Below are 27,247 nucleotides of genomic sequence, written 5' to 3' on the forward strand. Positions count from 1 at the left end.
GACACAGTGAACCAGTTGGCCAGTTGGTAGTAACCACTTGAGCACTCCTGGTTCACAAATCTCCTTCGCTAATAGCTGCAGTGATCTAGCAGGCCCTGCAAGGCCTCCTGGCCTTCCAAGAAAAAGCGAGGCTAGGAGGGCAGGAATACATGTTTCTAGAATAAGCCAAAGATGGATATTTTCCACATACAAAGCATTTGTTAACCGCCAGCTGGGATCTCGATTACGCTGTCACTTTGACGCATCCTAATGCATTTGTGCTGATGTTCCCTGTGCTGTACATTGGGAATTAGTGTGTAAACCCCAATGAGTCTGCAAGAGCTGGTAGAAGGGATGGGCAGAGAGCCCTGTGTCAGGGCCAGTGGCATCCACTTGAAAGAGGAAATCGGGAAGAGCCAGGGGTACCCTGGGCTGGCCCCGATGAATGGCAGGACACCCACCACCTTAACTGTGGCACTGGGGAGCTGCTAGTTAAAAAGGCTAGTTAAAATCCAGCTAATTACGCATTACGGGAGGAAGGAAACGCGGCGGCAAAGGCATGATTTAATGAACGGGAGCTTGGTTAATTATGGACAATTAATAGTGAATAAGGATGACAAGCGGAACGACGGCGCTCATCGCGCGTTATCGGAGAGGTGGAGCGCCTGCCTCGGGCGGGGGCAGGAGCCCGGCGGGGGGACCCGGGCATGGATCCCGTGGGGGCTGGTGGTCATTGACGATTGATGATGATGATGATGATGATGACGATGATCTCATCCGCGGCCAATCAGCACGGCCCGCCCCTGCCGCGCCCCTGCCGCTCCGCCGGCGCTGCCGGGGGATGCTGGCGGCCGGCTGCGCTGCCCAGGTGCGGCGCGGTGGGGGCGCGGAGCCGGGGCCGGGCCGGTAAGTGAAGGGCCCGGGGCTGACCCCGCAGCCCGTTCCCGGTGTCCCGGCGGCGCGGGGCCATGAGCCGGGCGGAGGCCGAGCCGTGCTCCCGGGCGCTGGCGCAGGCCCGCGTCTACCTGGGGCAGCTGCGGGGCCGCGTCGTCCCGGCGGGGCCCGAGGGCGCCGGGCGCCGGGATTACCTGGTGGAGGCGGCGCGGCAGCTGCGGCTGGCGCTGGAGCGGGACGTCAGCGAGGACTACGAGGAGGCCTTCAACCATTACCAGAACGGCGTGGACGTGCTGCTCCGCGGAGTGCAGGGTGCGTGCGGCCTCCCGGGGGCATCCCTCCGGGGACACCAGCCAGGGGACCAGGGCATTCGTATCGGGAATCCCGAGAGGAATCCCTGCAGGGATAAAGACGAGGGGGCGGGAAAATCCCTCTAGAGAGTGTTGAGGGCGCTGGGGAATCTGTCCAGGGAGTGCAGCCCTACCGGGAGAAGGGTGAGAGGGCTGGGGCATCCCTCTGGGGGCTGTGGCCAGGCCCCTCACACCCACCCTTTGCACCGACCGCAGTTGACCCCAACAAGGAGCGTCGGGAGGCCGTGAAGAGGAAGATCACCCAGTACCTGCGGCGGGCCGAGGAAATCTTCAATTGCCACCTGCAGCGGGCGGCGGGAGGCGACAACTCCACTGCCGCGGTGAGCGGCTGGCGTGGGGCCGCGCGGGTGGGACGGCAGCGCTTCTGGGACACTGGGACACGGGGGTGGGGGTGTGGACACGCAGGTAAAGCAGCCCCGGTTGTCCTCCTTGTCTGCCTCTGCCAGATGCCACACTAAGATGGTGTAGAGAAAACGGCAGGTGCATCAAGCTGCCGAGTGTCCTGGCCTGCCAGTGGCTGCAAGGGAGCTGGCAGCTCTTCACCCAGCCCGGATCAAGGAGCCGAGGTGGGCCCAGGCTGCCTAGGGTGCTTCCAGGACCCCGCCCTCCCAAGCGTGCATGTTTAGCTTGCTGCCACCATAATGGGTCACGGACGTATTTGTGGAGACTGAAGCCACTGCAGGGAATCACCCTGTCAAATGTTAAAAATGTCCTCTTCACATCTGTCATGGTTTCCATCTATATGGAAACCAAAGACAGTGGCTGCTTTCTGCATTGTGGGGAGGAGGTGGTTAAAGAAGGGAGAAGGGAGTGAGGCAGGGCAAGTGAGAAGAATGCAACTACCTTCCACACACATCCCCTCAATGTTAAAACAGGCCTGGTCTGTCTTCAAATTTTGGTGTGATTTTTACCTCTGCTGCAAGTGCAAGCTTTCCCTAAAAAATTTGGAAATCCAGGGGTTGGCAAAGAAAATGGTCCAGGTGATGCTAAATGAATCATGACCATTGCAGTGTTGTCTCTGCATGTTGACCAGCTGGGCAGTATTGTTGCCTCGGCTGGAAAATGCAGGGGCTTTTTTCACCCACTGTAATGGATAACAGCATTTTTAGGTCCTGCATCCTCTTCTCACCTTGCAGGGCTACAGCAGCCTGCGCTTCCGGCCCATCAGGACACTGAGCTCAGCAGTGGAGAACCTGAGACGCTGTAAGGTTGTGGGAGTGATTGATAAGGTAATAACTTGACCTGGAGATAGGGGCTGAGGCTGGGTCTGGACCAAAGGGAGCATAATTAGCTGGAGGGTCCTAGCAGCTGGAATGGGGATGCCAGCCCCCAGCACATCCATCAAGCAATATTGGGGTATCCATCCACACCATTCCCACCCAGAAAAATTCATAGGAGAGGACTCAGGACCCTTTAAGGAGTTAATTGGGAAATCTGTTAATGTCCTCATTACTTTTGCCTACCAGACCTCCCAAGAAATTTACAGGGAGGTTTATGCATTTCATTCTTTCGCACATACGGAATTGTGTTTGATGCCCAGGTGCCATGATGGTGGACTCCTGTGGATAATCTAGACTTCAGCAGAAGCTGAACTATCTGGATGAATAAACTAATGGGAAGTTCATTATCTTGGAGTGAAGATGCCAGGCTTACTGTATCCACACACACATGGCACATCGCTCTCCACTGCTCAGTTTGTGAGGACTGATGTGATCCTCCTGTCTTGCTGAGGCCCAAGTCTGAGCCCACAAAGAGCACTGTGAAACTTTTCAGTGTGAAGGAAGTAAAAGTGGCTCTTGTTTAATTAATTAATTTCCTGATTCTTGGCTGCATGGCTATCTCCTTGCCAATAACCTGGTTTGTCTTTCAAGAGCAGGGGTCTCAGCCTCACAAAACTCTTCCAGTTGGGTGGGAGTTTGTTTCAGTTGCAGAGTTGAGTCCCTTGGGTCGTTCCTGTAGGTTGTGTGTTGGGTCACCACTTCTGACAGTACTTGTATACTGTCCCAGGTGCAGATTGTCCAGGACCCAGCCACTGGCGAGACCTTTATTCTCAAGGTGGGTGTTTTCAGTTTCATCTGCCTGCTTCTCCTTCTCAGGCTGGGGCCACCTTGTCCAAACTGATGGCTGGGGTAGGTGAGAGGATAAAAAATAGCAGCTCTCAGAGGCTGGATGAAGTTCATGGTTCAAAAATCTTCTTTTGGCTGCCTCTAGCAATCCTCTGTGGGATCAGAAAGGAAGTGGTTCTCCTTGGTCATCTGTATCTCTGACTTGTAACACTTAAAGCCTGTGTTAAATTGTGTCAACCCCTGAAACAGGTCTGAGGTGTGCTCAGTACAAGTCCTAGAGTATTTTTCAGTGCCCTTGGAACTAACAATGAAGTACATCAGTAACTGGACAAGGAGGGTCTGGCATGAGAGGGAGAAGCATCATTTCCAGGGGAAGAGGAGACAGGGTTGGGATGGCAGGTTCCCCCCTGAAGGGAGCAGGGTGTCTGCAGGGGAGTCACTGCTCTGGAGCAGCTGTGCCCTCTGGGTCCCACAGTGCAGATGTGGAGTGTCCTACCTTGGCAGAGCTTTGCAGAACACTGCCTTATCACAGCTGGGTGCTGGGGACTGACAGACTCCGTGTGAGCCACAAGTTTGTGCAGATGGGGGAGCTCCATCTTGGGTGACATGGGAGCAGCCATGGGGCTTGGCAAGAAGGCACACTCCCTTCTGGCTGGCCTCCAGCCCTGCCAGGTGCTAGGCTGCACAGAGGCAAGTCCCTACTGTGTTGTACCACCCATTGTACCTCCTCAGAGCCTCCCCAAATCCCACGTTGAGACACGTGAGCGACAGACCATCATCCCTCATGGGGTCCCCTTCATGGTCAAGCTGCTGTGCTACTATGTGAGTGAGGACTCCATCTTTCTCCATCTGGAGCACGTGCAGGGTGAGTGAGGACAGTTCTGCCTCCCATCTGTGAAGCATCCTGGTTTATGCTTAAGCATCCTTTCTTTAAAATCTGAAGTATGTTTCTCCTCCTGTTTTGGGACTGTTTCTTATAGTGTAAACTGTCTTCTTCATAGAAGGGTGGTGGGTACCAGGGCTTGGAGAACTAGTGAACAGAGCTGTTCAGCTGTGAATTGAAGAGGTTTGATAAGAACTGGCTGGGGATGTAACCTAGAAATGGGCCTGTGGAGACCTACGAGGAGAAAGGGGTTGTGTGTGTGTGTGTTATATGGAAACCAGCCTTAGTCTTCAGAGAGATGAGCCACTGGGCCTCATGGGAGGGAGTGGCCATGCCTTTAAGTAATGAAGTTGATGTGATCCAGCATCTTAAAAAGAAAAACCTCTTCATTTTACTGGCATTGTCTGACCATAAGAGGAAGGTGATAGAGAAGGAAAACGAAGTGAGGTTCTACACCTGAATGCTGTAGAAAAAACCCAATCTTTTGACAAGACCTTTGTAAAACGTTGGGGTTTTTTGTTGTTGTTACAAAAAGGTCACACTGCATTTTGAGATCATACCAAAGAGAGGAGATGGAAACTTAGGGCATAAGGGGCAGTGAGCATACTGGAGTTTGGGTACATTAAGGAGGCAGACTTGGGATTGTCCCAGATCCTGGTGAAGAAATATGACAAGGCTTGTCCCATGGAGTTTATTTACTCTCTGCTGGTTGAATGGATGTGTAGGGAGCAGCAGCTGGAGTCCAGTAATGACAAATGGAGGCTGACGTGTTGGAGAACAGGCTCAACTCCTTGTGCATTGCTACAGGATGAGTTTACAGAAAGAAGCCAGCACTGAATGCAGTGAGGCTGGGAAGCCCTGGCACCATGCTGTGGGCTCCAGGGTTTGCAGCTCTGTCTCATTGCTGCCCATGGCCCCATGCCATGCTGTGGGAGTTCTCTGGCATTTCTGTCACAGTGGAAGGAAAGGCTTTCAGGGGAAAGTGGGATGGCGGCAGGATCAGGAGCATTTGTGAACATGTAACTTGTCTGTGACATGGAAGTGGCAGAGGTGGGATCAAGGAGACTGTAGGATGCGGAGTGGGCTGCTAAAGGAGGAGGGAATGGGACATAGGTGTGCCACATCCTAGGGAAGGTGTGGCATTGGGCATGGTGTGCTTGTAGGGCAGGAGTGTATTCTGCATGGACTTAAGCTTTGCTGCTGGGGAGATTAATGATGCTCAGTGATGACCCCACTGTGTGGGCCTTGGCCTGAATGGGCCGTGTCAAGACTGGGGGAACCAGGGATACTTTCTGCCTCATCACTTGTTCTCTTTTCTGCTTTCCAGGGGAGACACTGTGGTCTCACCTCCGCTCCAAGTACTGTATCCAGCAGGACTGTGCTGATTCAAACACCATTCAAGCTCTGAGGGACCATGGCACAGAGGATGGTGTGGGAAACTCCCAGGGTGGCAGCCAAGTATCCATCCTCCCTGTTTGGACAGGCAGTGGCCTCCCAGGCTCTGTGAACTACCGAGTGTCGGGAAACACTGATGCCTCACTACCTCAGGAGCAATCCCCTGGCCCCACAGACTCTGGCTCAGGGAACCACTGCCAGCTTCTCCTAGCTCCTGCTGGTGGCAGGGGGGCTGCACCTGGAGGACAGGATCTGAGTGTGACACAGACTGTGTCTGGTGTTGTGGACCATTTTCCAGGAGTGTCAGCCAAATGCCCTGGCCACCTTGCCAGCCAGGGTCTGGTTGTCTACCCATGGAATGATCTAACCAGTGGCACAGGCTGCATATCTGAGAAAACAGCCTCCCAACAAGGCCCCAGGCTTCCCCAGAGGCTTGTCCCTGTACCAAAGACTGTGAGCGGGGGCCAGCCAGTGGCAGGGCAATTGCCAACTCAGAAAGTGCCTGAGGCCTCTCAGGCTCAGCCCCTCCTGGCCTTGGGTGAGAGGCAGCTTTCTGCAGGAGTTGCCCTGTCCAGCTCTGGCAAACCCAGTGTGCCTGACCCAGCCATGTGGGAGCCCCCGTGGGGAGCAAGCCTGACTTGTGGGCAGCTCAGCAAACAGCCACCACCGGGACAATGCAGGTCTTTGGCTTCCCAGGGGCACAGCCGGAGAGCCTGGGCTGTGAATGAAGAGCAGGTGCAGCTGTGGGCAGCAGAAATCCTCCTGGCCTTAGAGGGACTTCACCAACAGGGTGTGTTGTGCCGGGACCTCAACCCCAGGAACCTGCTGCTTGATACAGCTGGTAGGTAATGCCCCATGCTGCGGCCCCAAGGAGGAGGAAATTGGTCTCTCATCTGGGAGACTGCTGCTTGCCCCATTTCCAGAAAATGTGGACTTTCTTGTGTTTGTTTTGGAAGAGGGTGGAAGTCTGGGGAGGTTTGGTATTTCTGAAATTGGAAGTGTGATCTTACTTAGGTTTTCCAAGTAATTATGACAAGAGATAGCTCTGCAGCAGGAGAGTCAAGGGCCATAGCCACAGAAATGCATTGCCCCTGCTCCCACGTGGGGGTTGGCTGCCTGGGAAATCCCAGCCTGGGGAAACTGAGACCAACAGAACTGTGCCTGAGGTTAGTGGGATTAGTGGGTTAGTTTTCCCCTGCTTATAGTAACTGCCTGCTGGGGGTGTTCTGGAGCTGTTCCATTCCTCTTAGCCATGGGTACTGCTGTCAGTGCAAGTCCCTGCTCAGCTGGCAACACGTGGGACAAAATGGAAAGCTACAAATTGCTTACGAAAAGAAAGATGCAGGGAGTTTTGCAAGGGGAAAGCTAACCTTCTCCCCCCCTTTCCCTTTAAAACCTGCTTTCCTCACCATAGCCTGCACTGAGATGTGTGAGCTTGAAGCCCACCTAAGCAGCCTCACCTGCTGGGCACATTGGGCAAGCCCTGGGAGGCCAGCAGCAGGGTGTGGTGCCAGAGGATGCTCAGTGCCTTGGTGTTCAGGGCATGACAAGGGCTCAGTGCCCTGGCTGTTCCCAGCGGCAGGGATGTGGCTTGGCTTCATGCTACGACCAAAGCTCCCAGTCTTGTCCTAACCTTCCTGCTTTTGACTCTGGTGCTGCTCTGCAGGTCATGTCCGTCTCACCTTCTTTGGCCAGTGGACAGAGGTGGAGCCCCACTACTGCAGCCAGGCACGGGAAGAGCTGTACAGTGCTCCAGGTAAGGGATGTGTCCCTCTCTGCCCCGTGGCAGCAATTGGAGAGAGGGACTTCCCGCAGGCAGTGAGATGTGCCCAGCACAGTGGGGCCCCTGGTGCTCCCTGCCTCCAGCTCTAACACCTCTTTTTCTCTTTCTGCAGAAGTGGGGGGGATCACAGAGCCCACTGAAGCTGCTGACTGCTGGAGCTTTGGCGCTCTCTTGTATGAGTTGCTGACAGGAGTGGTAAGAGGCTGAGGAGCTGGGGGAGGTGGAGGCTCAAGGGCTGCCTGCTGTGTAGGGCTGGGAGGGTGCCTTGCCCTGCTGGCAGCTTCAGTTCTTGGCCAGATTCCTTTAGACATACGATTCCCAGTGCCTGTGCATGGTCTGTGGGTGTTAAGGGCCCTGGCTTTTAACCCCAGCCCTAAACATCAGCATTTATGTGGCAATAGAGACTCATCAGGGTGGTCCTACCTTCCTCGGTGCTTCTGCTTACCATCACCCTCTGCCTCCTGCAGCCACTCTCCCAAAACCATCCCTCAGGGATTCAGCCTCACACCCAGCTGCATCTGCCAGAGGGCCTCAGCCTGGCTGCTACATCGCTGCTCACTGAGGTGAGGGCCTTGGGTGGATGGGAGGGAGAATGGGACTAGAGGTTGTGGAAAGGCAGAGTCCAGCCTGGGTACCTTTTCCAGTGTCCCCATCTCCTCATCCTCCTGTCCCATCGCTTTCTCTGCAGCTCCTGCAGTACAATCCAAAACGGCGCTTGGGCTCTGGAGGAGGTGGTATATCAAAGCTGAAGTCTCACTCCTTCTTCAGCACAGTCCCGTGGAACAAGCTGGTGGGCTAGGCAGGCTCTCCTTCCCCCAGGAGCTGGGCCCTGGGCTGCTTCTCTGGCACAGGTGGCACTGGCAGCACTGCCTGCTGGGGAAGGCTTGCCTCAAGGTGGGGTACACATGAGGTTTTGCAGCCTTACATGTCCTTCTGTCTCTGCTTCTGTTCGTTGGCATCTCCAAAGAGGAGGCGTCAGGCTGGGCCAGGCTGTCTTCTCCAGGTCCTCCCTGGTGGGAAAAGGAACCTGGGTGCCCACCTCCAGGAAGAGGTGGTGTTCCCCTTCTTGGGGCATCCCTTCCTCAGCTGGGCACCGTGCCCTGGAACTCCCTCCCTGCGTTTTTTTATCTCTGCTGCTACCACAGTGACCCCCCTGCTCTGTTACTTTTTGTGGCTTTCAAATGCAGCCCCTCTGGGCCCTGCTGGCTAGAGCCCAAGCCCGTGGTTTCTGCCCTTCCCTGAGTGCATGTGTGTGTGTGTGGGTCATCCCTGCTGCAGGAGTGACACAAGGAGCCCTCTGCTCTTCTCCCCCTCACTCTTTGAAAAAAATAAACTACTCAGTATCACATAGACAAGTGTCCTTTTGTTTTTGAGCTGCACCAGCCAGGTGTAGGCTAAGCCTGCTACGTGACAGAGAGCCCCAAATCTGTTTCTGAAACCTGCCTGGAAGTCTTGGGTTGTTGTCACCCTCAGCCACGTGGCCAAACCCCAGAAGCTGGCTCTGAGTACCTGGCCTTCTGCCCTTGTGCTCCTGCCTGCCTCACAGCCTCTCAACTCTGCACAGCTGTATGGTTGCAGCTCAGATTTGGGAGAAATGCCTGGGTTTTCTCCCAGCCTTTTGTCATTGTTATGTGTTGTGGCTCCAGCCTTCCATGCCCGGGTGCTCCTTTCCACTGGCAGACCATACGCTGCAGGTTTAAAGGGGTGAAGTCTGAGAGCCAGCACAGAGGGAAGGAGGCCAATGCACATTCTGGATTAAAGAAAAAGCAGCACAAACACGTGTCTGCTGACAGCCCAAGGTGGAGGCTGCTGTGCCCAGCTGTGCAAGCCAAAGCTACAGGCTGAAGGATGAGCTCGCAGTGGCAGCGGTGCAGTTCTGGCGCTCCTCTCCCAGCAGCCTTGGCACTGCTCACTTATCTCCCATGGTAAGGAATTACAAGTGCCAGCAACATGTCACTGTGGCTAGCTGGTTCCAGCTCCTGCTTGCCCGCAGCAGTGGACAGCCTTCCAGGCAGCAGCAGGAGTGCTCGTCCACCAGAGGGAAGCAGAGCTCTGGAGAAACTCATCTACACCAGCAAAGGTACGGACACCTCAATTGCTGTGCAGAAGCTGGAGGACTGAGCAGGGAGCTGACCGCTAACGCTACAGAAGTCCAGAGGGCAGGAGCAGCTCAGCCTGGAGCTCTTCCTCTCCATAGCAGCCCACACTGGTTGGACCCTCCAGCCTCCTGTCCTGTGATTCAGGGGAGGTTCAGGAGGAAGGACCCTGTGTCCAAAGCCACAGCATGGCATCTTGTAACTCTGTCATGAGTGTCACACAACAGTCAAAAGGAAGTTTCGAGCATTCTCTTATAGCAAACCTTGACAGGGCAGATTAAATAAGCCAGTTTGCTAGGCTGCATTATTTTAAGAGCTTGACTGTTTATTCCCTTCCCAACTGGTTCCAGGGCCTCATTTATTGCAGCTCCAGACAGAATAAAGGCTTCCCCAGACTGATGGACAAAGGCAAGGCGCATCCTCTGAATCCTGAACTTAGAGGCTGAGTGCAAGCAGCATTTTTAATTCAAACCATTTCCTTTCACTTATTTGTGCAAGAATTAGACTCTACCCTTCCCAGAACAAGGAAGGGTTTATTCCTCTTCCCCTAAGCTACCTTAGCGAGAACCAGGCAAAAAAAGCTGACTCTGCACTCTGTTTTTGTCCCTGGCTGCCAGGAAAATGCAGGCACCAGTACTAGGAACTGCTCTCCCTTTCATCCACATGGCAGCTCTGAGTGCAATCGTTTTCTGTTAGAAGGGGCTGCCCTCTTCACCTACAGCTGGGAAGAGTAAACCATCTCTGAAGTGGATGTCAGAGCTGGGAAAACCCTGACGTTATCCAGGAATAATTTGGTGAAGTCCCAATGAGGACAGCTTCTTGGGGAAACACCCAGCACCACAGGCAGCTTCTGTTGTTCTCAGTTCTTGCTTCCGTTCGCCTTCTGCAACAGCCTTTTCCACACTTGCATGAATTACAACTCTCCCCTGTTGCAGCAGTAAAAACCCAACTTCTGAAAAACTTTGAGAGCCCATCCCAGGTCTCCCTCTTGGCCATCATGCCCTTTAGCTAACACTGGGAATTCCTCACCATCTCTAACAGTTCTGTTGCTAGAAAAGGATGATTTCCAGCCCTAAAACCCTCCTCTCTGCTGGGAAGAATCAATTCTTTGGCAGAGAGTTCGAGGACAGCAGTGTTCACAGGCAGAGAAGACTCAATTTAGTTCCACCAGCGATGGCCTCAGTTCCCATTGCCTCTTTTCTTTCACCACCAGATAACAGGACTCTTGCACTACGCTCAGGATGCTGCTGACGCCAGACTCCTCACCCCCTCAAACACACTCCCACCTTGCAGTCGTTGCACGGTTTTATTTCACTTAAAATCCGCTGTGTTAAATATTTTTGTTACAAGTTCCGTGTAGGGGGTAAGAGTAATAGACTCTGCAGGCACTAGCAACCCCCTCACCCCTCAATTCATGTGTGCGCTATCAGATTAAGGACTGCCCCCCTCCCCCCAAAACCAGCACCCGTGGGCTGGGATATACATGACAGTGAAGGGCCTGGTCCCCCCAGCTGTGGCTGTGCTGGGAGCAGGCCAGAACCCGCACGCAGGAAGCCAGCAGTCAGATCCACCACCAGTGAGCTGTGAGCCAAGGAGAGTCGCCAGGGGCCGGTTCTCAGCCCCACGTTGGGCATGTCATGGTGAAAGAGTTGTCCCCAGGAACAGTGCTGCCTCCACAGAGGTCACGGGCTCTGCCCACCCCAACAAGAACATTCACGCCACAGTGACTGGGCTGGGGAAAGACAATCTCCAAGGGAAAGCAAGGGGTGCTGCCACCCCGTGTTACTGTCTGTGGAGGGAGTGTAACTAGGGCACTGCCAGAAGCATGACACCTACCTCAAGCCCTGCTCTGACCAAAACTTTTCCTGCAAGTGGCCTTGGGGTCAGACCACCTTGCAAGGCAGATGAGTGTGAAATGTTTTCAAGCAAAACGTGGACAGGACAGTAACCTCTCCTCTCCTCTCCCTCTCAGGAACCTTAGTGCTAGGCAATAAAGCTGAACCTGCCACGGAGGGGCAGGGAAGGGTACCCTAGCACAGCAGCAGCAAGCAGTTTCCAGTGGTATAGGACAAGCTAGAGGTGAGAGTTTGGTGCTGTGAGGGAGAGGATGCCACACAGATGGCTCTGGAAAGGCAGTGCCATTGAGCGGTTGGCCACTGCATGGCAGTTCTTGTGAGATACTAAACCTTCATTAAACAAAATAGGAAAGGAGGTAGGAGCTATCCCCGTAATTCCCTCTGGGAATAGCTCCAATCACAGCGGAGGGAGAAAGACTGGAATGACCCCTGCCAGTTCCTGAATGCCCTGCATTGTCCCTGCTGGTGCTGCGGCCCTGTCCTGGGTGGATGGTGTGGGGGTGTGGCTGCCCTACAGGTCGAGCAGCAGCACGCGGGGATCCTCCACCGCTGCCTTAATCTTGCGCAGGAAGGTGACGGCCTCTCTGCCGTCGATGAGCCGGTGATCGTAGGTCAGCGCCACGTACATCATCGGCCGCACCTCGATCTGAGGAGTGACACGGCCATTAGTGACCCCACTGCTCCTGCCTGCGTGGTCCCCTCCCATGAACTCGGGAAGATCTGGCTTTTTACCACCCCAAATCCTGGGTTCAGGCCCTTCTGAATGCGTCCTGCCTGGTAAAATTACCTACCCACCCCTGGCTGCGGTCCATGCCACATACAAGATCAGGTCCCTTCCTGGGACCTACCCTACCACAAAGGCTACAACCTCCTCTTTCCCACACCTAAGCAGAGTATAACCAGTTTGCCCACTCACAGATAGGACACAGAAAGTCCCCAGCACAGCTCAAGCAAGTACCACAGCCAGCAAAGGTGCCCTATACCCATTAGTCTCTGCTCCTCCCTCATACTAAAGCACTTCAGAAGTGACACCAATTCATTAGAAAAAGGTCCTCATGCTGCTGAGTCCTGTCCTTTGCTCACTAAAACCCCCTGTGCAGGTCCACCTACCTTGCCTCCCACAGCCACAGGCCTGTCAAAGATGGCATGCATGCCTAAGATGGCAGACTGGGGTGGGTTAATGATAGGTGTTCCAAAGAGTGACCCAAAAACCCCACCATTGCTGATTGTGAAAGTGCCGCCATCCATGTCTTCAATGGCCAGTTCATTCTTCCGTGCCTAGAAGTAAAAGTAAGGTCTTAGAAAGCCACACAGATCACAGAGAGCAAAGAATAAGGCTCCGGACATCCACTCTCTCCAGGAATAAATAATAATTGCAAGAGCTTTGCTTATTGATTTGTTCAGCTGAAAACCAGCACAAATTGCTTGAAAATGCATCCTGTCCTTAGAGTGAACATCTAGTGGCTTTGGGGAAGGATTCTCTTGCCTTTATTTCCAACTCCTGCTTTTACAGGAGACAGATACAGGGACTTCTATCTACCCCAGGGCAGTTCAGCCTTGGCCTCTAAAGACAACGGTAAAAATACCCCATGCCACTAATGCATAGATTACAGTCTTCTGGAAGGGCAATAAGTAGAGCTGTCCTAGAAGGCAGAGGCACAGGCAGACATGTAACTGGATCACTTCTCACAGCACAACTCAGTGTGCTAGAGGTCAGAGATGATGACATAGAGAGACTAAATCAATACACGCCGATCTGGCACTTCCAATTCTTTCCATTCCTCCCAACTCTCTTCAGAAAACTTCCCTTACCTTCTCTCCCAGCTCGTAGATAGCACGCTCTATGTCAGCAAAGTTCATGTTTTCTACATTCCTAACCACAGGGACCACCAGACCCTGAGGAGAAGCAAAGTCCATGATTAGCAAATTTGGTGCAGTGACACACAGAGAGCTGTCATGGGGCAGGAACCTGGACACAGTCCCAGAGAGTTCCTGCCTCTACCTCAGCCCACAGCAGCTGCTTGGCAGAGCTGCCTCATGCCCTGGCAGCCTGACAGGAAACCTGGCATGGCACACCTCAAGGGCTGACACCTTAAATTGAGCCATCATCTTTGCCTTTGTTAGCCTATCTCATAAAATCAACTAGGCCTGTCTGGAGCCAGTTCCACATTGATAAATTCCCAGATGAGGCACTGGGAGATTTCAGCTGGCACCTCTTTCTCTCACCTCTTTATGCTGGGCCTCCCCTAGACTTTGGGAGAAGACAGTGACCAAACTTCAGTCTTCATCAAACCTCTGCCTCACAGCAGAACCTTCTAATCAAGAAGGTAATTCACTAATTCAACGTCTGTAACTCCATCCCATACTGTTTAGAGACAGAAACATCTCTGTGGAACAGCACAGAGGACAGATGTTCAAAAAATTAGCCAGAGGACAGGATGTTCAAAGTTTTACTGCCTATGTCATGGATGCATGACAAGAAAGGGTTTCCCTCACCTCGCCCCTAGTCATGAACAATTGAGATTTATATTGACCAGATCTCTTATTTAGAATAATACAGTGGCAGAATATTCTTGGTCTTCCATCTTCTCTCAAAACCTATCTCAGCAGTTTCTGCTGCAGCAGAGCACATTAAGCTGAACTAGCTTGAAGTACATGATCATCCCATACAAAAGGCTGTGGGAAGCATGGACAAAGCATCCAAGGTACCTACTCGGGGAGTTGCTACAGCGACACTGATGTCCACATAGTCCCTGTACACAATCTCTTTGGTCGTGTCATCAATCACTAGAAAGAGAAAAAACTTGTGTTACATATGCAGAGATGAAGGGTTTGACAGGCTACAAAATCGTAACAGCTGGTTCATGTCTAGCTTAAATGTAACTCCAAAGAAGAATGAGCCCTCACTGTACCTGTGGGAGAGGCATCAAGACAGACAGAAATTCTCCACTTGTTTATTCTGTTCTTCTGTGTTTCAGCAAGCACCTCTGACACCCCCAGGAACTGCACTGTGCCTACAGCAGCCACCTGTGCCCCAACCAGCAGGCTCTGCCCTCTGCAGGCTGCATATCCATGGCCCCAGCCCCACTCTTGTCACCCCTTCCTAATCGAGTCCCTCTTGGCACGCTGTCCTCTACGTATGTAAGTGGCTTTAGCAAATCAGCTGCAGTATGCAGGACTGTCCTCCTTTTTCCTGTGTATTTCACTTGCTTCTCCAAGCTACTACTCCTGCCATGGACTTGGCCATTTGCTTTCCCCCATTCTGCTGTGTTGCCTAGACATGTAAGTCACCAGAAAGGGTCACCACTCACCTGCATTCACAACAGGCTGGTCCTGCAGAGCAAAGGCTGCAGCTTTCACAAAAGCTGACATGAAACCTAGCTTCAGGTTGTGCTTTTTCAGAAAGGTATCCTTGTGTACAGTTCTCATCTCCCGGATGTTGCTGCGAAACACACGACAACACTGGTAAACAGAGAGTCCAAGAAAACACCATTCCCTCACTCTGTAACAGATTTCAGTACAAATCTGCACCACCAAGTGGGAAACCTCCAGTCTGCTGCAAAACCCGTCATGTATCATAGGTACTGAACATGGCTCTAAGAACAAAGGGAAACTAGTCCTGGACCATGAACTCCACAGGCAGGGTAAACCTGCAAGGCCCACACTGCCAGGCACAGAAGCAAGATGGGGCATGGTGTATTCCCTGCTTAGGCCTGATGTTGCCTCCTATTCTCTGGAGACATCACTGCTCATAGCAGTGTGGCACCACAGACAGCAAATGCAGGTGTGGCTGGGCTGACATAGAAGGATGAAAAAACAAGAAATGCCAAAAGCAATAAACAGATAGGAAATTAAATCAAAGTGATCAAAAGACCTCAATTGCTCTGCAAATTCAGCACCAGACAGCACAACACAACCTTTGTACCCAACTCTCTGGCTTTGGGAGTTGAGTGAATATGAAAGGAATTTTCCCAGGTGCTATGGTAGTGGGTGCCAGTCCACCCACAGCTCTTGACCAGACAAATCACAGTTTCCCACTGTTTCTATTAATCAAAACTGAGGCAATTTACAAAACATCAACCAAGTTGTGTTTACAAGCTCTGCCTATTCCAGGCTAAAATCAGATACTGTGGAATTGCATGGTTCATCCCTTCCCCCTTCAGAGACCTTAAGTCTTTGGAGAGATAGTTTCACCAAGGAGCAGGATTTTCCATGGTTTAGAGTGTTTGTTTTCCTGCACCTAACCTTGTTTAGGGTTAGGATTACCACCCAAAGACATTAGGGTCTCCCAAGACACAAGGACTGCAGCGATGAGGATGCAGCTTGCTGTGGAACTGGCTCATTAAGGCCTCCTCCTTTCAGACACCGACCCCCGTGGGAAGCAGGAGGCCCCAGAACAGGTCTTCACGAATCAACTTCACAGTAATCAATCCAAACCACATTACCAGATGCAACGAGAGCCCCAGGCTGGCGTAAAGCGACACCTCAATGAGCCTCTGAGAGGAGATAAAGCTGCAGCACTTCCCTCCAATAAAGACTATTTTGTCAGCCTTATTGTTCTGAGATCCAAATATTTACATGTTTTGTCTTAAGGAGTAGCATAGGATTTCACAAGGCAATTTGATTTGAGCCCAATTTCCCCTTAATGCACTGTAACATAAGCTTCCCACCCTCCAAAGACATTAGTGTGCTCAGTCCACGCAAACACTTGAGTCAGGAGCCCCCCACCTACTTGAGAGAACAGGGAAGGGTGTTGGCCTGTCTCTGTACCATCTGACAGCAAAGGCCTTGGGCCTAGGCAATGCTCACCTCAAAGGCTGATGAGCCCTGGAGAACTAACTCACTGCAAGTTAAATACCTGCAAAAGCAGTAACCTGGTGGAGTGGCAGAAAGCAGATGCTACATCTTGCTGTCTTCATTATATGCAAGTGATACAAGCCCCTTCTGGTCTTATGCTCAACATTTACCTACCAATCTTCCAAAAAGCCCACAAAAGAGGAACTAGAAACTACCCCTATTACAAGTAGCAGATGGCTCCCAAGGAACAACGGGCCATTAGGAAGCTATGTACCCCCTCACACCACAACACCAACATGGTCCTGAAGAAGCTGTGCAGACTGTGGTACACACCTAAGAAAGAGGTCCCAAAAGATATGCTGCCAACCTCTCCAAAGAAAACCTGCAAGGTTTTGACTGCTTTTTAAAGATGACTGCCTTCATCTGTTTCTATTCATAAAGGAAAAAAGAGATTTGCTCCTCACCTCATATCAATCTCATTGAAAGTGGTCAGCATGGCACAAGTATTCTGAGCCTCTTTCAGCCGCTGAGCAATACGCTGGCGCATCCTATTCATTTTCACCTGCAAATTAAAAAGGTATAAGGAGAAACTGCCTCGAGCTCAACCAAGGGCAAAGCAAACAAGAAACCCAAAAGGCCCTTCTCTTGCCATCTGATTGACTAGATGCCTAGGGCAAAGATTTTCACTCTAGGAGCACAATGGGCTGAGGAGCTTATTTCATTGCTCAGCTCAACACAGTTTACTTGAAAAGCAGTGCTGAAATGCATCACAGCAACTTCTGACCTCTGCATTCCTCACGACCTCCAAGTATGCATAGCTTTCATGTGGCTAATGTGAGAAGAGCAGGACTGCTAAGAAAGCAGGTTGCTCAACCATGCTCTTTTAAGAATGCACAAGGCAGTTTCAGCAGCCTCAACCCTTTGCTGAGGGGCTGTGGACAAACCAAGCAGATCACACTGAGTCCTTCTGTCCTAAGTCAGTAGAGCTCAAGACAAGACTTTTGCCTAGAAAAGACCCATGCCAAATTGGTCCAGGCTCTTCCTCCACACCACTTACAAGCAGCTTCCTCATGCAGACAATCTTCCCCCCGTCACAGCTCTACTGAGCTGGGTGTGTACAGGTGGGCACATCTGGAAAGCTGAAGGCTTACACCAGAGATTGTCACCTAGCAACAGAAGTGCAGGCAAGGCCCCTGTTCCCACAGCTTACCCTATGCTCTGATCTGGCACCTTTGGTGGGCACTGCCTCCCCAGGAGGGGCTGCTGCTGGGGCTGCAGCCGGCTTCACAGCAGACACTGAGGGTAAAAAAACATATCAGTCAAAACCAGAAGCCAGGTGGAAAAAGCTCTGAGGTGGAAAGCACATTTCAGCTCCTTGCTTAAGCAACACAGTACGGAAGCAGCCCTGAGTTAGGCTGGGAAGGTTCCAGGCACAGCTGAGCAATCCAGTCTGGAGCATGCAGGGCAATACTGCAGGAGGCCTTCACCACAGAATTTTTTTGTTTGTTTGTTAGCTGTCTTTAACCTTACACACTCTCCCCCAGAGAAGAGGAACAAATGGCTGCTGCCTCACCTGGTTTGCTGTCGATGGGCTGAGCTGACACAGGTGGCACTGGTGGCATTGTAGTGGGGATTGGTGCTGCAGCAGGGGGAGGAGCAGGTGCAGCTACAGGTTCAGGGGCTGCAGGAGGAGGAGGGGCTGCTGCTGGTTTAGCCTTGGCAGGAGCAGCTGAAAGACAAGGAAGAATCATAGCAAGGGCACTAGCTTCCAGTGAGAGAGACCCGTGAGTCCAACCAACTTAACAAAAGTAAACCCTCAGGCAGAGTGCCTTTATGTTCTCAGCACTAGTGAGCTGACAGAAGTCACCACAAGAGAAAGCCATTGTAAAAGTGTTTTACTCATCAACACCCCGGACCTCCTCACTGCAGGAGGCTGGATGCTACAGAGAAGAGGGCACACAAAGGAATTAAGGGAATTCTCAACTAGTTATAGCTAAGAGCCCAGTCTCCTCCAGAGGAAACAAAAGGAAAGATCTCCCTCAGAAGGACTAAAATGATACTTCTCTAATGGACAACAGAATAGGAGTATTCCAGTTACAGAGGCAGATGGAGGTTATTTAATGCCTCTCAGGATCCCTCCAAATGCTTTGCTTTCATCTTCAGAAAAAAACCTGGTGAAAACACAAGGCCTGGTGGAAAAAAAAACTGGTGGAAACACAAGTTATACATGCTTGACTTACCTCCAGTTTTCCTGAGTTTGAATAGAGGTGTCCCCCCTTCCACTTTGCCACCATCAGGTACCAGAAGGGCTTCAATTACACCAGCTGCTGGGGCTGGGACTTGCACTGATGTCTGAAAAAAAAGAAAATCAGTGAAATTCTCACAAACACTGGTTGGAGAACAAGTGCCCAAGAGAAGGTGGCAATATGTGCACATACACATAGTAATTTGGCACAGACACCAGCCATGTCTCACAGGACTTGCACCAGTTTTTCATACCCTCCACCAGGATTTTATGCCAATAGTTAGAAGCTTTAGGAGATGCTGGCAGTGTAATGTATAGCCTGATCTCCAGGGCACAGTCAAGAACTGACCCACTGCCAGCATCTTCCTGACAGCAAAGCTGAAACAAAACTTGGCAGAGAATTTGGCAAGAACTTCAAGGCTTAACAGTCCTTTCAGGGGTGGATAAACTTAAAGCCTAAATTTAAAACAATCTAAAGACAACCTGTAGCTTGCAGATTTCTCCTTTCTTTAAACACAAACACGTTTCAAAACTCAAAGCACTCAAACTGGAAGGAGGAGTAGAATTACAGCTCCAATAAACATCAACACCAGTGATGAATAATCAAATTGATGAGTAAGGGTTATCAATAATTCTCACTTAAGGTACAGCAAGTTTTCATACGAGATGAAAAAAGTTTTTCTCCATGAAGAGAGCAGGAGACACAGTCAGGGCCCTGCAGGCTCAAGGAGCTCTCAGCAGGAGACAAGTCATACAGGGTACCTGCTACAGAAAAAGTTTTGGTCCAGAAACTCCTACCTTGTCTGTTTCAATCTCACACACCACTTCATCTTCCGCCACTGTGTCTCCAACAGCTGAATGACAAATATGAAGACCACTGTGAGGAGGGAGGTGTGCTCCAGCCTCCCCTCTTTACCCACAGCAGTTTCCCCACACTAACCCGTAACTTCTTCATCCCAGTTCTCCACAACTTCTAAAGAAAAGACTAGCTCAAGCAATCTACTGCACAGTTAAGTCTGATTCCAGCTTAGACATCTCCCTTCATCCAACACTACTCTTGACAGAGAGGTGATGAGGCAGTAACTGCAATCCTTACCCCTTAGGAGAGCTGCAATTAAATACCTCATTTGTCACAGACTGAAAGGCACAGAGCAGGATGTCAGCCAGTGAACTGTAATGCATCCCCAACACAGCAGTAACAGCAATGAGAATTTCAGGGAAGAGGCAATTGCTTACCTTTCTCCCACCTGACATCTCCTTCTGTGACTGACTCTGCAAAGGCTGGTGTGTTCACCGTAACCACATCATCCCCTGTGAGAGAGACAAACAGACTTGACTGCATTCAGAGCTAAAAATTTATAGCACTGCTTCATTCTTGTCATCACAACTCTGCTAAAGGGGGTAGCCCATCAGATATCAGTTGCTGTCCATCTCCTTGCTTCAACACTGATTTAAACACCAGAGAAATTCACATTTGACTGAAAGCCACACTGTGATGGGAATGCTAGACAAAATCTTTAGGGCCCTGGGGTTATAAACCCTGAGTCATCCATGCAGGCAGGACAGTGGTGAGCCTTGACCAAGGATGGAAGGATGTCCTGTTGGCAGGACAGCCAGAGGTCACAAAAGAAGCATCACTCTAATTACTGAGTTTTTACTTACTGTGTACCGCAGTGGTTCTGAAGTAGCGGACAGTGAAGACACTGGAGCTATTTACTCTGCAGAAAGAGAGAAAAGTGTGAACACAGAAGAACATTCCTCTGCAGACTGCTGGCACCAAGCTCAAGCAGAGAATTTACATTTGCTTAACTGATGTGAAAGGCTGCTTGGCTCTTCTGATGTATTTGTTCCAAAGGACTCCTACTTACTGTTCAAGATGCAACAATCCAGTAAGAAAGCAAACATTACATCCTACCATCACTTGTGCTCTCAGAAACTCAGTGAGAATTTTTCATGTATGGAATTTTAATTTACACAGACAACCCAACAGAACCCTTGTAGTTTAAATACTGATCAAAGGGTGACCTGGCCAGCCTATGCAATGCCCAAGACTAGTGCAGCAACAATTTTTTACCTCCAGATAAGGCCTGTCATCTCTGCAGAAGTTGTTAGATTGCTCCAGAAAAAAAAAAAAAAAAAAAAAAAGCACCATAAATTGCCTATGGCAACGCATCAAAAAACCCAGCTATTTCCCTCCACCATGTTTCTTCACAGGGAGCTGGCAATCCCAATCATCCCAAAGGATGATTTTTACATCTACTGACATCACATTTGGAAAACTGAAACAAATGTGTTTTAGCATTTCCTCTACCACAGGCTACTTTGTACAAACAGAGCAGTGTTTCAGGTTCTTATGTATGTACTCTAATGGTTATTTCTACAAATACATTTTTATAAGACCATCTCAGTAATGTAAATCCTGACATATGAACAACAGCTCTGTGAATCACCCCACTTTTCCTGACAGAAAATCCACCAGGACACTATCATAGACCAACAACACCTCTAGTCAGATGGTCCATGAGTAGAAATCCATTTATCGCTGGTTTCCTCATTCCTGTCCCTTCCCTGTCTCAGGATCTGGTTGCAGACAAAGCCTGTTTTCAGTTCCCAATCTTCAAAACCTAGATTTTGTTAGGGTTAGCTCCATGTTCCTATGATGAGCACAAGGATTTCATGACAGCCAACCACGTTCTGTTTCTCAGACCCCAAATCCTATCATGGCTAGTGCAGCCTCAGTCTCCCCACAGGACACTTTTCCTGAGGATACTTACACAAGCTTCCTGCTGTTTGTGTAAGCCAGTCCTTGGCTCCCAGACACACCTGTGAATGAGAAAGGAGTTATCCACAGTAATATTATCCAGCTCTCCAGCCCTCAAGTATCCCTGTCAGATAAAAGAAGGCAGAGGACCTTCTTTCAGGGTGACTGCTGCCCACCCTGAAGGAAGTTTGGGACCAAATGGGGAATTTATCCACACAGAGACACCTCAGTGCCATCAAACCTGCCCAGAACTTGCCAAGAACAGTGGTCTTGACCCCATCTAGATTTACAGGGATGGGGAAAACAGTTACAGCTTGACAACAAAGCTAAAAAGGATAACCTTGAAAAGAGCAAACAAAGCAGCAGATACCCCACTCAGAGCAAAACCAGGAAAGAGCTATGAGGAACCACCTCCAAGACTGCTGAGTTATCCACACCCATACAAAGGCTGGGAGCAAGTATCAGCCCTGTAAGAGGCACCCCCAGGAAGCCTCACAGTCGTAGAGACAGCTAAGGAGGAAAAAAAGGACTGAAAAGAGAGTGTAGGGCACAGTAACGAGCCACCATCATCCCGCTTCTCTGCCCACTCCCTGTCCAGAGAAATTATTTTCCAAAACTTGCAACACAGAAATACTTGCACAGCTTCCCAGTTTCACATACCCCACTGTCCCCTTCCCACACTGCCCTGACACTGCAATTTTTATCATGAACTGAACTCTTGTCCTTTGTCTCTTATAGGGCACTGGGCAGTTTTCCAGACTGATCTTAAAGAGAGTCAGCATAGTAACTGGAGAACATAATTATCTCGATTACACAATGCCAGAGGGAAGAACTGTTTCCCTACTTTATTTTTTTAAAAAAGCAACAGAATTTCTACACCATTCCCTACTAAATAGTTAATATTGGAACTCTAGAGGCCAAAAAAGATAAGCAGATTTAAATGTTTTTTCAAAGTGGAATCAGAAGGGAGTGAAGCAATGCTATATAAACACAGTACAGCTAAGAAAAGAAAAAAAGAGCTCTAAGGAAAAACAGTTTAAGCACCAAAGTGGAGTTCACAGGCACACTAGATTTGACATGTCACTTAATATTCATCCATCATTTTCAAAGGAGTTTATTAGAGAGCTAGGCTCTGCAACAGCATGTGCTTCAAGCACTGCAATGCTTGAAATATACTGTGCTGCTGCTGGGAAATCTTCACCAGAGCCAAATGGATCAGGCAGCCTGTACCTCAGGCAAAGGAGGCACTCCCATGGAAACTTTGCTCATTCCACTGCTCCACTACAAGACTGATAGAAATAAACCCCAATCAGACGTATACCAACCTACATCATCAGCTCTGTTCTTTTCTAGGTAGCCTGAAATTAAATGAAAGTGTAAGACTCACCAGACAGAGGGCATCTTGCCAGAGTACAGTTCCCCTGTCAGAGAGAAGAGGATGTATCAGTATTGCAAGCAGACAAACCCATCCTAGAAGGACTTAGATTTTTCCCTGAGATCTGAATCAGACACAGGACCCTCCATTCCCATGCTCCAGCCTGCAGGCATTCCACTTTCCCACAATGTGCTAGAGCAGAGGAGCACCTATGCCCTTCTCTATCCTTTGTCTCCTCCCAGGGTGCTTTGTGATGCAGTGATGCTAAATTTGATGCTTTCATTTTCCAGTTCTGGATCCAGAAGTTTTGACCTTCTCATGCACACTGTCCTCTTTAAGAAGGAACAGATTTCCAATAAGATTTGTTATGAATGAGAAGTTAAAGGATAGCTACTGGATATGATGAAAAAACATCCCATGATGTTTACTCCTACGGTCATGAATATAGGGTTTTTACTTTTTTTTTTTTTTTCAAAAGCTATGAAGCCTTTGAACTCCAGAAGACCAGAATTCCTCTCAGTGGCAAAATTTCTACTGCTGTTAGTTAGCCAGGAATTCCAAATTCTTTGATGTTTCACTTCATACCCGTGTAATCATTGACTGCCCTCCCAGCTCAGCAAAACAGTGCTCAAAAGTAGAAGACAGTTCAAAATATTCCAGCCACTTCCCCTGCTTACATATTTCTCTCACATCAAACCTGCAGGATTGGAGAAGCCATGAGCTCTTTAAAAGCAGTATGAAAACAGCACTGTAAACACAACTGAAATGCATTTGACTGGCTTAGATCAACAGCAGCTCAAGAGCTCAAAGCACTCTTATCCAGCAGCTATGGTAAAAGTTAAGATTTCCTTCACACCTTCAACATCTGAAGTTTGCATACAAGCCCTGATTTCAGCTTCAGCAAAGCAAGCTGGGTGGGATATAACTGATGTAAATATCAAAATAATTTTAGGAGCTGTGTGGCAAGACAACATGCACCAAGGACCTACAACACACTTAAACTTGGCACACCGTCTACAGGACAGGTGCAGCATAAAGAAACATATTTAATGAGCACTTTGTATCAAAACTACTAACACAGGGCCTGGAATCAAGCTCTTGGTGTTTTAATTATCCAAGGTTATAAATGGATTTGACTTGCTGGATATTAACACAGAGTAAACTCAACGATCAATGGGCAATTCAGCAGGGTTATGATTTGATTAGCTGTGCCAAGGATGCAGGCTGCCAGTCTGACTTACTGCTAAGCTCCAGCCCAGCACCATGCAACTACCCTGCTGGCCAGTTCACTGCAGGGATCAAGGATTCTGAACCAAGAGTCCTGCAAAACTGGGTTCTGGCAGGGCCTGCAGGAGCCCTTGCCCCAAGTCTGGCTGGGTAAGGGAAAGCAGGAAGCACTGTGCAGACTTTGTAGAGTCATCTCAAATGCTACAATGCCTAATCTTGGTGCAGCACTGGCCCCTCTGCTAATTCAGATCTGGTTTGTGTATAGCCAGCTCTTAGCCAGGGTCAGTTAGACCAACTTAACTCCACTGGGTCAGCTGTCCAGAGCAATACAATCCTCAGCACTCTGTACTGATCACATTTTCCCCACTTTCTGTAGTGTCCCAGATAGCATGGAGTCAATCACAAATTGAGTATCGAGCGACCTGAGCTTCCCTCTATCCATTAATGTTTCCCTGGGTGTTTTATTAATAAAAGTGGTTAAAGGCATTCCTAGCATGCCAGACGATGAATTGTTAAGAAAGGAACAGCCTCAGACTGAAGCAAAACCAGACAATTTTATTTGCTCAGGACCAGTATACTGTGGAGTTAAAACAAAAAGGAAAGCTTAGAAGGCCTATCCTAAAATAAATCACTGTAAGAAAACACATCTGCAGTTCTCTTCTATCAGTGGTGTCAAGTCTGTGTTCAACAACTGCAGCAAAATTAAGGAAAAAACTGGTATCACTTTGTCTTTTAGGTTAAGAAATTAGGTAAAGAGCTTAATGGGAGGAGGAAGCCACTAATAAAAGACACAGTGATTTCTCTGGCTTACATTCTGCAGAACTGCTGTGTGTCTCTCTCTTAACTACAGTACATCCGAGATGAACATGCAGCTTCAGGAGACACCATGGCTGCTCCCTGTTCCCTTTTTTTCCCTGAAGAAATCATTTTGATTGCATTTGTTCCTGGATCACTTGGCTAAATCTGCTCTCTGCCTTCTATTGGAGCTTTTTCAGTGAAAATGGAAATATTTCAGTTTTGCTAGCTGGCATTAGCACTTTGGGTCACTTTAAAAAGACAGCCTTCACTTGGGGAAAGAAGTCTTGGTCTAATTAGCCAGTGACTCACGTTCCAAGTGATTAATATTTCCCTCTCGTTTCACATGACTTCTCAGATTTGTTTTTATAACTGTTACTACGTCAAAGTGACCCTGGCAAGCACCATCCCAAGCCACACCTTTCAAGAAGCCATCACCTTCCAGAAGGTCACTGCACACTGAAATAAAGGATGGAATGCATCAGCTAAAGCAACAGCCTGTATACCAACAGTGAGGGACCAGTTCAGGTAAGGAATCTGATGGATTTAGTGCAGCTCACTTCAGCAGGGGCAAACCAGAAGGTCAGTGCTGCACAGCTCCAACAACAGGCAAAGCAACAACTGGTTCTCCAGCCATGGCTTCTTGAGAGGAAAGCAGCTGCTGCTGCAGCAATGATGAGCACAAACCACTGCTACAAGTGAAAACCCCACTGCATGGCTTTCACGGGTATCAAAACATACACAGCATGGGAGGGCAGACACCAAGACGGGATGGAGATAACAATGCTGAGTGGTGAAGGATACTGTTACTAAGACAACAGGCTCAGAACTTCTCCAGCATGAGGGGAGGACCAAACAGGGAAGAAAAAGTTCTTTATGAACTCCTGCCCAGGTAAATAGAAGGATTTGATTCTCAATGCATTTTACACAGCTCCTGATCAAACCAATCTTTTCCAGACTAGCTCTTCTCTGGACTTTTTCACGTATCCTTCAAAGTCTGCCTGTCCCTGCCCCGACTCTTATGTGCTACGGGCTATTGACGCACATTCATGGTTTCTACTTCATATGAGTTCAGGATCTGTTCTTCTTTTACAGACAGTCAAAATCCAATAAACCCTTCCTCACCCTCACTGACTCCACTCTTCTCCCATTCAATCCTCCACTTCTGAATTTTGTACTGTTCTCACTTCTGCCATCAGAGGTTTGTGAAGTTCTGGAATTTCTCTCTATCTCTCCAAAAAGCCTGTATCATAAGCATAAATAATAATTATCATAATCAAAATTTACTTCCTGTATCGCTGCTCAAATGGAAATCAAACCACTACTACAACTTTTTCAGTACATCTAACAGGTTAACTAGCATTCAGCCTAAAACCTCCTCATTTTCAGACTAGTTTTGTAAAAGGTTTGAGTACTCCATCTAACCTTTCTCTGTTCTTTATAATTACACAGCATCACTGAGAGCTGACAGAGTGTAAATATTGCTAAAATGCCATATAAACAAGCTTGTTTAAACTGCATTATAATCAATTTGTCTGTAACTATACAGTTACTTGTAGGTTGCTCATAACGCGGTTTTACACGTATATACACATATTTATAAACACAAACGTGTCATTACGTTACAGTCGGTTGTCAACACTTGGTCGCCTACATTTACAGGATGTATAAAATCAAGTCTCGTGCTCTTAGGCTCCAGCGGGTCACTGGAGGAGAAGTGACCTTTCTCATCCTGTAGGCAAGCACACACATGTCTGCGCAGATGAAGCTGTGCGTGTTTGCTGTTTAAAGGGAAAATGTGTGCAGCAGTCACTGAGCGACAGGACCCAGCTGGCCAAGGGCAGCCCCAGGGTTAAGTAGCTATTGGGCTCTGCAGCCAGCAGAGCTTACCGCCCTTTGCAGCGGTTCAGTGACTGCCCTGAAGAGCGAGCACAGAATTTACACAACAAACCGCACACCGGTTTGCTGCCGTTCCTGCACCGGGCGCAGCCCGCCCGGGGGGGTCTCTGTCAGCGCAGGCGGTGACTGCCAACAGCGAGGGCCCCAAACGCTACAGCCACTGACAGGTGGGGACGGCGGAGGCCGAGCGCGGCGGCGTTCGGAAGCTCTTCCCGCCGGCCAGCTCTGCCCGGTGCCGCTGCGCCGCCGCCCTTCCCGCCGGGCCGGGCCTGGCCGAGCCGGGCCGGGCGGCAGCGGGGCAGCGGCAGCCGCTGGGAACGGGCAGCGCCGCGCTCACCGCAGCCCCTGCTGAGGGGCGGCCTCGCCGCCGCTCCCCGTGCCCGGCCGTGCCGTGTCCCCGGGCCGGCGGTGCCGAGCGCCAGGCGGCAGGGGACGCGTCCCGGTGCCCTTGGCGCCGCCGACCTCGCCCGCCCGGCCGCCGCCCTCCCTCGCTGTCCCTCTCCCCGCGGCCGGTGCCCGCGGGCCGTACCTGTCGGAGGGCGCGCAGCGAGCGGCCCAGCGCGCGGCCGAGGCAGCGGGACCGCCACAGCGGCACCATCGCGGCGGCGGCGGCGGCGGCGGGAGGGGCCGCAGGGCGGACACCGGAAACAGGCCCGGCGCGGAGCGGAAGCGCGCGGGGCCGGACCAACCTCCCCAGAGCGGGGGGAGCCGCCGGGGGCGGGACCATCGCGGGGGGGGCGGGGCTGTGGGGCTGTAGGGCTGTGGGGCTGTGAGGCCGTGGGGCTGTGGGGCAGGGACAGGGCCCGGCCGGGGCCGAGGGTCTAT

At 50.3% G+C, this 27,247-nt stretch overlaps 2 protein-coding genes across 3 annotated transcripts; one reads left to right on the plus strand and one right to left on the minus strand.

Moving 5' to 3' along the window:
* Positions 1 to 938: 938 nt before the first annotated feature.
* RPS6KL1 (ribosomal protein S6 kinase like 1) lies at positions 939 to 9,184 on the plus strand. Its single transcript, XM_066322041.1, has 10 exons — positions 939 to 1,185; positions 1,440 to 1,564; positions 2,381 to 2,473; positions 3,252 to 3,299; positions 4,043 to 4,175; positions 5,521 to 6,429; positions 7,255 to 7,344; positions 7,484 to 7,566; positions 7,839 to 7,934; positions 8,060 to 9,184. Exons 1-10 carry the CDS (start codon positions 948 to 950, stop codon positions 8,168 to 8,170), a joined length of 1,926 nt encoding a protein of 641 aa, XP_066178138.1. The 5' UTR covers positions 939 to 947; the 3' UTR covers positions 8,171 to 9,184.
* Positions 9,185 to 10,754: 1,570 nt separating this feature from the next.
* On the minus strand, positions 10,755 to 27,075 carry DLST (dihydrolipoamide S-succinyltransferase). Of its 2 annotated transcripts, XM_066322042.1 has the most exons (15): positions 26,952 to 27,075; positions 22,514 to 22,547; positions 21,140 to 21,188; positions 20,028 to 20,083; positions 19,602 to 19,676; positions 19,164 to 19,219; positions 18,361 to 18,472; positions 17,694 to 17,849; positions 17,331 to 17,416; positions 16,585 to 16,682; positions 14,635 to 14,765; positions 14,037 to 14,110; positions 13,136 to 13,219; positions 12,434 to 12,601; positions 10,755 to 11,969 (listed from the first exon to the last, which is right to left on the minus strand). In XM_066322042.1, exons 1-15 carry the CDS (start codon positions 27,018 to 27,020, stop codon positions 11,835 to 11,837), a joined length of 1,383 nt encoding a protein of 460 aa, XP_066178139.1. In that variant the 5' UTR covers positions 27,021 to 27,075; the 3' UTR covers positions 10,755 to 11,834. The 2 variants fall into 2 exon arrangements, with proteins under 2 accessions (XP_066178139.1, XP_066178140.1); XM_066322043.1 differs by lacking the exons at positions 21,140 to 21,188; positions 22,514 to 22,547; positions 26,952 to 27,075 and adding an exon at positions 20,440 to 20,474.
* Positions 27,076 to 27,247: the final 172 nt, after the last annotated feature.

The sequence above is a fragment of the Sylvia atricapilla genome, chromosome 6 (genome assembly GCF_009819655.1).
Source record: "Sylvia atricapilla isolate bSylAtr1 chromosome 6, bSylAtr1.pri, whole genome shotgun sequence".
Taxonomy (NCBI): Eukaryota; Metazoa; Chordata; class Aves; order Passeriformes; family Sylviidae; genus Sylvia; species Sylvia atricapilla.